Here is a 13,055-nt window from a genome sequence, read left to right as displayed (position 1 = left end):
GCCCTTTTCCACATATTTCGCATACGAAATGAGCAAAAAAAAAACACGTTCTCTAACCATGAGCCAAAATGTTTCGAAAAGTTATGTGCATTTGGTTTACTGCATGTATGATCTCCTTTCGTAATCGCTTCCTTTTTTTCATACTAGCATTTCTACGCTTCCCTTTCTTCTCTTCGTTTATGATTTTTTATTTGATTTTATTTTATTTTTCCTTTTTGCAATTTTCACATCCTTTTAACGATAAGTTGTGCATCTTCCAGGTATGTTTTGTGTTTGCTCGAAAACATAAGGAATCGGGAATGCAAACAGGATGAGTTCGAAGGTGAAATAAATAAATTGATGGTGGGTGCACATTCCAAGACGGAAGGGATTGGGAAACCTACCACCTAATCACCCATATACACACACACACTTACACACGCACTGACTATGGACTGGAGGCGGGGATGAGAAGGGATGAGATTGCAGCTAACTAGAAATGCGATAGCGAGAGTAGATAGTAAGGAAGACCTCGGTCAGGCTGGTCACACGATGATGAGACGACTGTTAGGATGACTACGGGATCGAAGACTGGGCTCTTACAACTAAAGCACTATACACAACGAAATTATACACAAATAAACAAACTGCTTCAGCTGAGAATTGTTCCTTAAGGGTTAGATTCACAGGGACACAAGGGGTTTGAGTAAGGGACGATAAACAGATAGAGACTAACAGGTTTGAGCGGTCTGGGTCGTCGTTTAAATAAACTTATAAGAAAAAAGAATAGGTGGAAATAATGTTACCGGTAACTTAGAGGTCGCTAAACTAGTACTAAACTTTGAGGAAGCTGCTGGTCAGAGTACCTCGAAAGACTTGACTTGACTTGGTATGATTTATATCCCTCGCATATCATACACGTACACTAATTTGGCCTACCATATCGAACGAGGAAAGCGTGAGTACGGCTCCTAACGCTTAGACAAGGTTTACTCGTTTCTTCCTTCCCCCATCATGATTGGTGTCTCCAGAAGAATGCGGAAGAACCGGATACATACAAGACGACGATTCGACTCGAAAGAGCGTAACAAGAGACAAAAAAACATTTGATTTATCTACTGGCCATCCGCCGGCTCGTTCGTCCGCCCAGCTTGGAAGAGTACTCCGAAATTTAGTACTCGAATTCCTACTGTCGCCGATTGGCCACGACGGTCCGCTCGCGGCTATCCTCCCGTCCGATGCTATTCCGGCTGCGCGGTGGCGACGTATTGTTGGTCCCGTTCGGTCCGAGGCGTGTCTTGCGGGACCGCTTGAATTTGGCCATGTCCTCGCCGAACACGTCACCCGTTCGGAGCGCGGAGATGAGGTCGTCGAACTCACCCTTGTTGTTGGCATCGGCGGTCATCACCGGTCCGTTCGTGCCATTCGAGTGCTTCGACTTGAGGCCCAGCTTTCCGGCGACCGAGTTGAGCAGACCCTCTTTGGATTTCCGTTCGATGGTACGCTTTTTGAGCTGCGAGAGGAAAAGGGGACGATGAAACCGGTGATTCAGGTGTGCACTTGCCGAAAAGGAAGTGTGCAATTCGTGACCCTTACCTCGGCCTCCTGCTTGGCGCGCTTTTCTTCCTCCTCCTGGCGCCGCCGGAAGTTTTCGTTGTCCATCTTCGCCTCCATCAGTGCGGTAAGGAACCCGTCGAAGATGCCGAAGAACTCCTCCGGCTGCACGATCGAGCCATCCTCGCCGAAAAGCCGCACGGCACGATCGAACCTATCGACGGATGAATGATGCGGTAATTAGGACCCTTTATAGCCACTACTCCCAAACATCTCCAGCAAATTACCTCGTCTTCATATCCTGGAACTGATCCTCCAGCTCGGCAAAACGTACCGACGCCTGGGCGTGGAACTCGCGCATAACCGGAAGGAACCGATCACCGGGCAGTGACGCACCACTACTCCGGTGGAACTCAATCTCCCTGCTGACGTCGGTCAGCCCACCGCGAAGCATCTGAATGTCCTTGTCCATCTCACCGAGCGCTACCTTGGAAGCTTCCTTTACGTGCGGCAAGTCCTCCTCGAGCGTCAGCACGTCCTTGAACTTCTTCTCGACGATCTGCACCAGATAGTGCAGCAGGGTGGTTCCCTTGGCCGCACTGGACTTGGTGTCCGCGAGCCGGTTGAGCGACGCCAGCCGGAACCCGGACGCATTGCCTCGGGCCCCACGGTTCATGTAGTTGCCGAGTGCCAGCACGAGCTCTAGCAGCTTGCGGAGCTTGCGCGATCGTGCTACCTCGCGGGACGCCTCCATGACACTGGCAATTCGCGGTGAGATGTCATTCACCGTCACCTGGAATCGCTTCTTGTAGTGCAAGCTCTTCAGGCGCTGCTCGTAGTGAGGTATTCTATGGGACGCAAAAGTGATAAAGAAAGGGACAACTTAGTCCTAGCTCCAAAGCCTTATCCCTAACGATCTTACTTGGAAATTTCATACAGGAACCGGTCGGCACGGGCCAACGAGTCGATGTCCTCGGAGTGCTCGTCCAGCAGGGCACGCTCCTCAGTCGACGGGGTAAACTTGAGCAGCTGTTCCACCATGTCGATCGGAAGTTGCTCGTTGGAGTCCATCGATAGGATAGCCCTGCAAAGGAAGACCGGTTAGTTATTGGTCCTGAACTCACTCCATTAGTATCACTGGAACTTACTTGGATATCTCTTCGTCTGACATTTTGAGCTTGCTTAGCAGGATGGTGCAGTTCTGCGCTCGCCGACCATCAATGACGGAAAGAATTTTGGTCTTGTTCTTTCCGATCAGGCGTAGATCTTCAATGGATCCATCGTTCTGCAAAAGAAATAAGTTAGCACATGTCCGGGACGCTCGTCTCGTTGACTCGGAACTTACCGCAACGCCATTCTTCTGGTAGGCCGAAAACAGCTTGTCGATTGACTCGAGCTCGATGCTGTTGTACCACTTTGTATCGTCCAGCTCGCTCCAGACCGTACCCTGCAGCTTGCTGTCGGGCAGCTTGGACCAGTTAAAGCTCTTCAGGGGGTTGGCCGGCTGTGGGACGTTCTTCTTCGGCGCTTCCTTCGGCGCGACCGGCGGTTGAGGTCCGCTGCCTACCGGCGCCAGGCTGGGAAGACCGCCCGGAGCAGGCGGTGGAGGTGGCGCGGCCGGCATCATCATCATCGGTGGTGGAGGCGGAGGTGGAAGCTTGCACGGGGCCGGAGGTGGGGGTGGAGCACCGGCTGAGACCTGCCCGTTACAGTTGGCACCCTGCAGTCCCGCCACCTTCTGGTCGTCGGGAATGCTACCCTCGGTGACGAGCCGTTCGAGCCGGATGCGCTCCTGCTGCTCGCTGACGAACCGATGCTGCAGGTCCTCGGCGCGCATCTCCGCGTTCAGCGCCCGCTGGACGGCCTGCGAGTGGTTGGCACTCTCCTTCTCGAGCCGCTCGCGCATCCGAGCGAGCGATGTCTCCAGATCTTCCTTTTCCTGCGTACGCTGGTCGAGATCCTGCTCGCGCTTGGCCAGTCGGGCGACGATTTCGGCATTCTCCCGCTCGAGGTCTTCGGCGCGGGACCGAGCTGCCACCAGTTCTTCCTCCTTCACGAGCAGCTTCACGATCTTCCGCACGTCGATCGAGAGTGGCGCAACGTCGGGATCCTGTAGTTTCAGCGAGGATGAGGTACCGCACGAACCCGTCTCGGATCGCTTGTCCGCTCCCTGGCCATCCGGGTCGATGATGTCGCTGGCGGGGCGTTCCTCGTGCTGGAGTACCAGCTGTTGCACGACCCGATCGAATAGCAGCCAGTGTTGTGCGTTCGGACCGGTCGTCGGAGGTGGCAGCAGCAGCATGTGCTGCAGCAAGGAGAGCAGATGTGGGTAGGCTGGCGAGTGACTGAGCTTGCGGCGCAACAGATCAAACATGGCCGACGCACTCTTGGTGTCCACGTGCTCGTGGTCGAACTTGCGCGCCAGCTCCTTCTCGTCCTCGTTGCGCACCATCTCGAAGAAGTCCAGATGGCGGTTGAGCGTCTCGTTCTCGTGCTTGCGCAGCTTGTCGATCACCGGCTGAATGCCGAGCATCAGGAACTCATAGCGCAGGTGCAGCCGGAACTCGAGGTTCTCCTGGCCCGGGCCGTAGTTCAGCACGGCGTTGATGAACGACATGATGGCCGTCTTCAGGTTGACATCGTCCCGGTACGCACCGGTCGAGCGGTCGAGATCGTTCACGATGCCCTGGAAGCGGGCCCGTTCGGCCGCGTACTCCTGGAAGTGCAGCATCGCCGTCAGAACCTTTTTGTGCCCACCCGGCACCAGGCAGACGGCGCCGAGGATCTCCAGGGCGGCAATCTTGGTCTTGGTGTTGTCGGCCGCCAGCGATCGTGCGATCGTATCGATCCCGGTCGGATGGGCGAGAACGTGCGAGCGGCCGGTGGAGTTATTCATGAGTGCCTTGATGCACCCGATGAGGCTGGTGTGCAGCGGACTGTTGGCCACCCGGATGTCCAGTGCCTGGAGAAGATCTAGCAGGGCCGGTAGACCCTGCAGCTCGATGAACCGGATGACGAAGCTGTGCGCCGACGTCCGTAGGGCCGTTTTGAGTGCATCGAATAGCGCCGTTTGGGACTCGATCTTCGGACCGTACTCGTGCGTCGGTGACTCGTCCGGTGCGCACGCCTTCAGCTGCACCGCCATGTCCTTCAGCCGCTCGATGTAGTGCTCCGGCGAGGGTGGAACCGTCTGCAGCGTCGCACCGTTCGGGCCCGCGTCCAGGGGACTTTTGCGCGAACAGTAGATCTGCCACTTCTTCTGCGGCGGCAGGCTCATCATGGCGGCCTTGTTCGGCGCGGTGAGATCCAGCTCCTCGACCAGCTCGGCGAACTTGCTGTCCAGCTCGTCGATGGCCGGCATCGGTTGGGTGGGCGTGAGTGTCTGCAGGGAGAACACTCCCTCGACCACGCAGATTTCGGGCGGTTCATCGTCCTACGGGAGGGTAAAGAGGGTTTCATTTAAAATGAAAAGAGGGTTTCATTTAAAACGTGTTTGGAGTTCTACACTTCGTTGAGCACTAACAGTTTTGAAAAACAAAAACATAAGTAATTCTTTAACAAAACCAAGAATTTCGAAAAGAAATGCCATCCTGCCGCTCGTGTCGGGCAGCACATGGCTACTTAGACCATTCTAAAGTAAGAAGCACGCTTAGATTTACTGGTGTTGATCATCTTCAAACTTTTTGTTGTTCTTGTTCAAGCTAAGCCCATATACAGACTTCTTTTTAAGTTATCTTTATTCCGGAGATTCTTTTCCAACAGAAACGAAATAGTTGGAATTCTCATGAAAAGTGAACAGAAAACACTTGTGGAGCGTATTTTAGAACCTTTTTTGTTTTAATATACTATTTTAAGGGGTCTTGAATGCCATTTCGTTGCTGTTTTAGGGCCTCGAATGCTTTTAAAGCCATTTTAAGTATTTGAATTAATTAGCTAAAACAATCTTTTTGCAGTTTTAGGGTTTATCGTGGAGCTGAGAAGTAGTATCAAATTTTCCAATAACATTATTCACTTACTATTGTGGATGTAAATTTTAGTATTGATGAGTTCGACTTTAAGTTCTTTCCTTATTGGATGTTAATGTTGGTTTGAACTATGTATTTTTGTACGATAGTTTTGAGGGGAAAAATTTAATTGGAACTTTTTATATGTATATATTAACAATTAAATATTGTGGTGTTGTAATAAACCCAGTTTATCACCTTACATAGGTTGCATCACTGTTTTTCAAAACACCTTATTCCGTAGCAATTTGTTCATGGTTCACATTAGTGCGTTGGAAGTGAAAATGTACTGATAATTCGTTACAATTTCTTCCGTTTATGCTTTGCTTCCTTTCGATCAAATCAATTTGTGCGAATCAAATGTTACGATCGTTAAACAACCAGGCGTGCAATACGATTGATTCCTCTTGTTTGCAATACGCGGTTGATCTACTTTATCATGCCGATTTGAATAACTCGGAGTCGAAGTTGCGAAGAAAAAGAAACACTAGGAAACGCACATAAAAATCGATCACGATCGCACCGGCTGTGTGCGTGTCTTTGAACTAGATCTTATTAAATCCGGCCGCGGAAGATTAGTATGATTCAATTTTCATCAATTTGGTTCAACTACCCCCCATTACCGCATCGCCCAGGCCAGGGAGTGGAAAAAAGGAGTGAGAAATTGGGCCGAATCGAAAGAATGGAGAAAGAAGGCACATAACACTCGGTCAGATAACAAAAAAGGAAATGGAGGGTAGGTAAAGATAAAGAAGGTTGTGTGGTTGGGCGTGTTCTTTTACCATTTCCCCAACACCCAATGCATTTTTTTAAAGGACCCATCTGTTTTTCCTCCCGTCAATAATTATGTTGCTCTGTGGCGCGAAAGGTCGGCAATCGACTTTCCGCTTGGAAATGTGGTTCGGTGCATGATTAACGGTTCTTTGCCCTCCCTGGGGAAGCGCGGGGATGCGCCATGATTGCTGGCACACAACCCGAAGAGTATGATGATTGATTATTGACGTGATTTTTCATTTCCCTCGAGCCCGACCTTTTCTGGTTCAAGTGCAGGAAATCGATCTTGGCGCAGCAATTTCGCTCGTTCGAGGCTCTCGGAATCGAATCGAGCCCTTTTGCCGTCTTTCAATCCGATCGTTTAAAGTCAAAGTTAAAGTAAATTATGTGGGGCAAAATTGTGATCGAACTGAAGAGAAAATAAAACTCGACCCGCGAGGTCGCGCCGGAGAGGGCGTGAGAAACCCTGTACAAACGGTGTCTGATAAGCGCGAAACAGCGTTGAACCTTGGGTTCTTCTCACTTCTTGCATCGGATCGTTATGTCAGGTTAGGGTTTCCCACGAAACCCACCCCATCAGCATGTTGTTCGATGGTTTATCTTCGCACAAGACAACTTTTGTTTTCTTCGACTGCCCTGACATCGATTCTGACGTTCCATTGTTTGTTAGGCCGTGTTTTTTTTCTTGTGGTGGCGTCATTGGCTTAACAAAAGTGAAAGAAAAGTTTGTCCGGTGACCAGTATTCAACCCCAGAAGGTGATCAATATCTTCGGGGCTCGGCGACAGATAGTAAAAAGGTTGGACACACTGTTGTCTTTTCGTTTTCATTAAGGGGGGCGGTGTTTAATTTTGGCTGCCGTTAACCAAGGACAGCTGTTTTAACATAATTGCCCTTTTCGCAACAAATAGTATGTTGAAATTTGGGCAGACATTTGTCCAAGGGAATAGTTGCAGGGACTTTTCGAAATTGCGACTGATAAAATTAAAAATAAAACTACTCAACTCATTCAACGTTGTGAAAGAAGCATGAATAAATGCTAAAAACGTGTTTCTTTCCATATAACTTCGAAAATACGTTTAAATTTTGTTTTTGAATCCACCCTTTCCATGGCACACTGAAACATTTTAGAACAACGTCAGGCACATGCTGACATAGGCAGAGATGTTGTTAGTGCTGAAACAACGTTTCCTGTTGATCAACCGCGAGTAGTAATATTCCTTCTTGCATATGAATCGCATAAAATCACCCCAAGTCGTACATAACATCCGTAAAACGATGGCCAGTCGATCTGTTATCGCAGCTTCGTGAACCAACAGTTGTCACTCGGTTCGCTTTGGCTCTGGAGGATCGAGAAATGCGTACGCACGACCAATTATGTCACTGGAAGTTGCATGGAACGTGCACTCGGTTCAGCTCAATACTTCGAATGCTATCGACGGCTAAATGCAACCGAGTGCAACCGAGTGCACATTACCATTAACACGCGGCATGCAAATTAAACGCGTACATAATCGGTACTCCTGTGACAACGCATCGGGATGTAGTTCATTACACAATCCATCGGTAGATCGGAGGGTTTTCTTATTCGATTGAGATCGTCTTGGAACTTCTCAGACTATTCGCAAGTCGGAAGCTTAAGAACGATGCGGCTTGGGTTAGTTGTACAATTTATGAGAATGCGAACAAATAAAGCGCAAGATTAAAAGTCGGTGAAACCTTGAGTTCCTTACGTTAAGGAAAAGAGGAACCCGCCACCGAATACGGTGATGCACATTAACACCGTTGGTGGTACCATATGGCTGTGCCAGGGGCGACGACTTCCTTATTACTTCGCCAACCTTCACCATTCTTCGCACGGAAAATAAACCCTCTCTAAAGCCAAGGATTCCGCGTGGTAATGGGTGAACATAATTATCAACCGTGAAAGATGTCTGATGATTTGTAAGATAAAAATGCCCCCAACGAATGTCGCACGTCGTCGGGAAGAGCACTTCGGTGGTTTTATATCCCCTTTTATGGGCAATGCCCAATTGAAGCTTCCTTGCGCGGAAAAGTGATCGCCCACCAAGGCTGCTCTTTCTTCTTCGCTGTGGTCAGCGTTCCATTCCCGCCCCGGAGCACAGTATGGGATCGCATTCGCCAATTATGGAATTTATGAGCAACGGTCCTCGTTGACGGGATTGTCCATAATTTACGTACAGTTGGTAAATGACGCTGATCTTGGCACACTTTTTGGCGACCCTTGCGACGCAAAGGGATAGATGAGCGGGCCACCCCGGTATTGTGTCGATGTTCGGAAAGGTTATCACCTTACAAATTACCCCGACGACGACACCATTGAACTTGTAGCTTGATTGTCAATGGGGTTCCAAAATGAGAAAAAAGAATTTCCTTGTTCGAAAAGGATTTACGCAGGACCTTCGTATTTGTCAACATTTGCCCTTCGCATGTAAAGTTATGTTGGTCTGGGACAATTGTTCGCAATGGGAATAAATGTGAAGAAATGTTGGACTGCTAATTAATATTGAACCTTTTTGGTATATTGATTATTTTTGCCTTAGATTACATCTTGTATAATTCATTTGCGAATCATTTGAAGGAAAAATAAGCGTTTATTATTGACGCTCCTTTTAATATTAAACTGATTGAATGATCAGTCTGATCGATCGATTTCGCAAAAGGACTTAATGGAAAGCGAAAATATTATCCTACTTTTCACTTTGTTATACATGCTGGCGCTCCGGAGCGGAGTCAATCTTCGACAATCGTGGCGATCAATTACGAATAAACAATCTATTTATTTTATCATCCTCACGTCGGTTAACTACATATCGTGCCAGGTCGCAAAGAAAGCCCTCTCCCTCTTGTTTTGAACTCAGTTTAAAATGTGTTCCCTCGCACGATACCGATCTCAAACTAAACTAAAGCGGTTAAAATCTCCATCGATAAATCACCGCAACATTGAGTGCTATATTGCTCGGGGAGCTCTACTTCCTCGTTTACTGTTTTTGTTTACTAATTTCATATCGCAATATTGCATCGTTGCACGATGTATAGAGTGAAACGCCGACCGCCGTATGGGAAGGTAGATGACGGCTTACGGCTTCAAACGACGGTGCCCACCGCCCCGGGGCAGGAAGCATGCACCGGCCACGGCTTCGACACGGGTTGGCTCGCCTGATGATAAGTCACCGCGACACATATCGCGAACATGATATCATGATAAATTATTTCTATCGATCGCCTTCTGAAGCCTAGAGTAATGGATCGAGAGTGAAACCGTGGGGCGAGATTGGGATGTGTGTGCGAGTGTGAGAAAGGTTTATAGAGGAACCGGTCAAGTGGCTCGTTCTATGGCTTCGGTACGGTGACTACTTTCTTCCCCGCACGCTCACGAACGAACCCGTCCCATACGCAACCGTGTCGAAAATTTGATTTCGTTAATGTTAAGTTCCCGCACCAGGATGGCGGTCCATCGCTAGTGGCTTCGTGCACACGCGGAAGTCCTCCTGCTGGCCTGTGGCCAAAGGTTCCACCAGGGGTCGAAACCTCTTTTCACCGAGCGTGGTCGTTCGTTCGTTCGCGGCAAGTGTGTGTTGGCGCCTTGTACATCGTCTCGAAGCCGGGGCGCACATGCTCGGCTTATGCTGATAAATGATTGCCCACAGAATCGGACCACGGATCGCAGAGCCACGCAGAGTCTCGTGCGGCGACGCGTTGGCGCAGGCACGATTACGGAACCGATTCGGAGCGATCGGATCCGATTCGGACCGGGTGTTACTGGCTCAGGTTTCTGGAATAAATTCCGCGTGCGCGCACGTGTATCGCGCTGTGAGAGCGGGAAATAAAATATGAATAAATCGGCCCGTGTCCGGCGGCAAATTGAAAGCGTTTAATTCAATCTACGCTGGGCGACGAATTAACTCGCGTCGAAGCCCTTATCGTGGCGTAGGGACAATCGGGAACCACGCAGCTTAATCGAATCAGATTCGGTTACTTGCAGCGGACGCAAGCGGAAGCAACACTTACGGTGGTCAGCCCTGCTCGACTGACAGCCATATTTCCTTTGGAACGAATCAAAAGACTTACCCCTCCGCAGGGCCGCAAGCGACGAACCCGGTTGCGTGGTTTGTTGTGAAATAAATTATCAATTTATTTTGCTAAAACAATTCCTTCGGTTGGGTTACGCAACGAAACCGATCATCGAAACCGATACCTCGAACAACCGCATGTTTATGAGATCGATTCGCCGATAACGATGTGGTCTGTGTAAACAAGAAATACGATCGGCCGTTGCGTCTAATCGTGTGCGATTTACATGATTGACATTAGAATGGCAATCAGGTGGTCCGATTCAGGCTACGAGGGGACATGTTAACAGGGCATCGGAGGAAAGTCTGGCTACTTTTTTTACTGGGCTACCTGCTTCGGGAGGGAAAAGTACTTAGCGTTGCTTACCTGCAGACACCCGCACCACCCTCGGCGGCCACGGAAGGCCGGCATCTTCTTGTGCGCCTTGTAGAACTTGTGCAGATTGGTCTGGTGGTAGTGCTGCTGGGCCGTCGGCTGTACGGTGACGGCCGTCCCGGCGGCGGCACCCGGTGCGGCGGTGGCGTGCAGCGACCCCGGCGTCGGCGGCTGGTAGAAGGCGTCGGCCGTGGCGGTAATGTTGCTGCTGTAGTTACCGGAGGCACCCTCCGGCGTCGTACCGTTGCTGCTGGTGACCGCTTCCTTGCATATGTGGGGCAGACTCCAGTTGCCGAGGTCGGGCAACCGCGTCCGCAGCGTGCTCAGGTTGATCGGGCACGTCGGGATACCCTGGACGGAGAGATTAAAAATCATTTAATCAATTTGGAAAGATAAAAAAAATACCGCCGACTTTGAGCGTCATTACGAAAATTTCTTTTTAGCAAAGCAATGAAACAAAAAAAAAACGAAGGTAATCCAATGAAGTGGCTAAATCCGCATTAGGCGTGTTGCACCTTTTCCTTTTGACGAAGAGACGCGTCCGGCGTGTGGACACTTAACGATAACAATTTGTGCGCGCGCTTGCACGACGTGTTTGCATAATCCAGGTGTATTGCTTTTCTCTTCCCTTTTGTGTGTCTGTGTGTGTTTTTTTCTACTTCAAACTATCTTCACCTTTCTCTAAGACATCTGGGCTTGTGTGGCTTTTTGTACCGCCCAATTTGTACCGTCTCCGGCCGTTTGCCAAAAAAGTTGAGATAAAATATTGAAAGAAAAAATACCCACAAAAAAGAGTGAAACATACACAGACACACAGGCAAACTTTTTAACGGCAAGTAAATCCGCCATTTCCGTCTCAAGGAATGCAAAGCGCGGAGGTGATGTCCCGAGCCCGCGGGAGAAAACAAACTCCGGGAGGAGGAGAAGAAGGAGGAGGAACAGGGAGCGGGAGCGGCCAACGAAAGGGAAAGGTCCGTGCGAATCTTAGCCTTCGGTCAAATGGCCCATTAATTATGTATATGCTCACTGGGGGGCGCGCACTTTGGGAGTGCGATGTTTCACCGAAGGTAAATCTCGGCTTTTCTTTTCTTAGCCGCCATTTTCTCTTCCTTCTTTCGTTCGTGCAGCGCGCACCCCGAGGGCGAAATCGGGTTGCTGCCACCTTTTGACCACCCACCGCCCCCCCTCGTCATAACCATCCTCGCTCTTTTCTTTTCTTGGCGCAGTTGTGTCGTTTATGTCTAACATTTTTCAAATTTTGTGGCCATTTAGTTAAATTTCATTTTCAACCGAAAATCGAACCGAACCGACCACTTTCGCCCCGTCCGGCGAATCAATCGACAGTAATTTGAGTGATGCAAACGAACACACTGACACATGTTGTAACGCCCGCCGGTACGGTTCGCAACGATGAGAAAAAAAGAGGAAGGATGTGAAAAATGACATTAAAATCTCTTCGCGCGTTTTGCTCAATTCTTTAAGTGCGTTGTTTCTTTTTTCCATGGGCTTCTTGGATTTTAAATCCTTTTGGGCGGTTCGTCATTAGAAATGGCAAAGTACCGCTCAAGCTCCGAGATGTCATCTGGTCGGTTTGCACACCGTCCCGCACGGCGTACCGTTGACCCAGCGTTCCCCGGAACGTAACGTGATTTTGTTTTTGGCCACAGGAGAAGTTACCTTCAGCACTCTAAAGAAAGCGATCCGCCGGGCGTACGACCGTGGTTAAACACTTCCGCAAGGGTCTCAAGGTAAGGGTGGAGATTGGGTTAGATTGGGGACTTTTTTTCGCCACTTTTTAGTAGTAGGTTAGGAAGAAAAGGGAGCGAGAGATCGAACGAAAGGTGCCTTTCTTTCCGCCACTTGGCCTATCGATAACCGCATTGTACGCGATGAGTCAGCGATTGTCCGACGGATTCGGAAACGGTCACATCACCGCGTCTCTTGTTTTTCCTCGTCACCCCGTGTCGTCAAGCGAAGGGAAAGAGTGACGGGAAAAAATAAAACATCACGAGATTGGCCACTTGTCCGGTACCCAAGTGCCCTTCTGGGGCCGGTGGCTGAATGGCTCTCCTTGTTCATTTCAGTGTGTGTGTGTGTGTATGCTTGTGAGTTTGGCAGGTGTGATGTAACCTCCTAAATGAGTTAAATAAATTGACCGAAGATTAAATAAGAAAACGCACGCGGGAACTCTTCGTAATCGGAGGAATGCGATTGATTATGTTTGGCCGAGGGGATGTTCCTTTTAGGGACGGGATTTTCGGCAACGTGCAGTTTC

General features: G+C 49.5%; 1 protein-coding gene across 1 annotated transcript; it reads right to left on the bottom strand.

Moving 5' to 3' along the window:
* Positions 1-1,165: 1,165 nt before the first annotated feature.
* Positions 1,166-10,831, bottom strand: LOC131286258 (disheveled-associated activator of morphogenesis 1). Its single transcript, XM_058315190.1, has 7 exons — positions 10,772-10,831; positions 2,879-4,966; positions 2,682-2,818; positions 2,456-2,617; positions 1,821-2,381; positions 1,576-1,747; positions 1,166-1,492 (listed from the first exon to the last, which is right to left on the bottom strand). Exons 1-7 carry the CDS (start codon positions 10,814-10,816, stop codon positions 1,166-1,168), a joined length of 3,492 nt encoding a protein of 1,163 aa, XP_058171173.1. The 5' UTR covers positions 10,817-10,831.
* Between the last annotated feature and the right edge of the window lie 2,224 nt (positions 10,832-13,055).

This window comes from Anopheles ziemanni, chromosome 3, assembly GCF_943734765.1.
Source record: "Anopheles ziemanni chromosome 3, idAnoZiCoDA_A2_x.2, whole genome shotgun sequence".
Classification (NCBI taxonomy): domain Eukaryota; kingdom Metazoa; phylum Arthropoda; class Insecta; order Diptera; family Culicidae; genus Anopheles; species Anopheles ziemanni.
The sequence above is the reverse complement of the archived record's forward strand: the minus strand, read 5'-3'. Positions and strand labels throughout refer to the sequence as shown.

Excerpts from the sequence above, each read along its gene's own strand:
- LOC131286258 (XM_058315190.1), bottom strand. The coding sequence starts at position 10,816 with ATGCCGGCCTTCCGTGGCCGCCGAGGGTGGTGCGGGTGTCTGCAG. Across the intron at positions 4,967-10,771 it reads GGTGGTGCGGGTGTCTGCAG|GACGATGAACCGCCCGAAAT; the intron begins GTAAGCAACGCT and ends ACCCTCCCGTAG. Across the intron at positions 2,819-2,878 it reads ACCAGAAGAATGGCGTTGCG|AACGATGGATCCATTGAAGA; the intron begins GTAAGTTCCGAG and ends TTTCTTTTGCAG.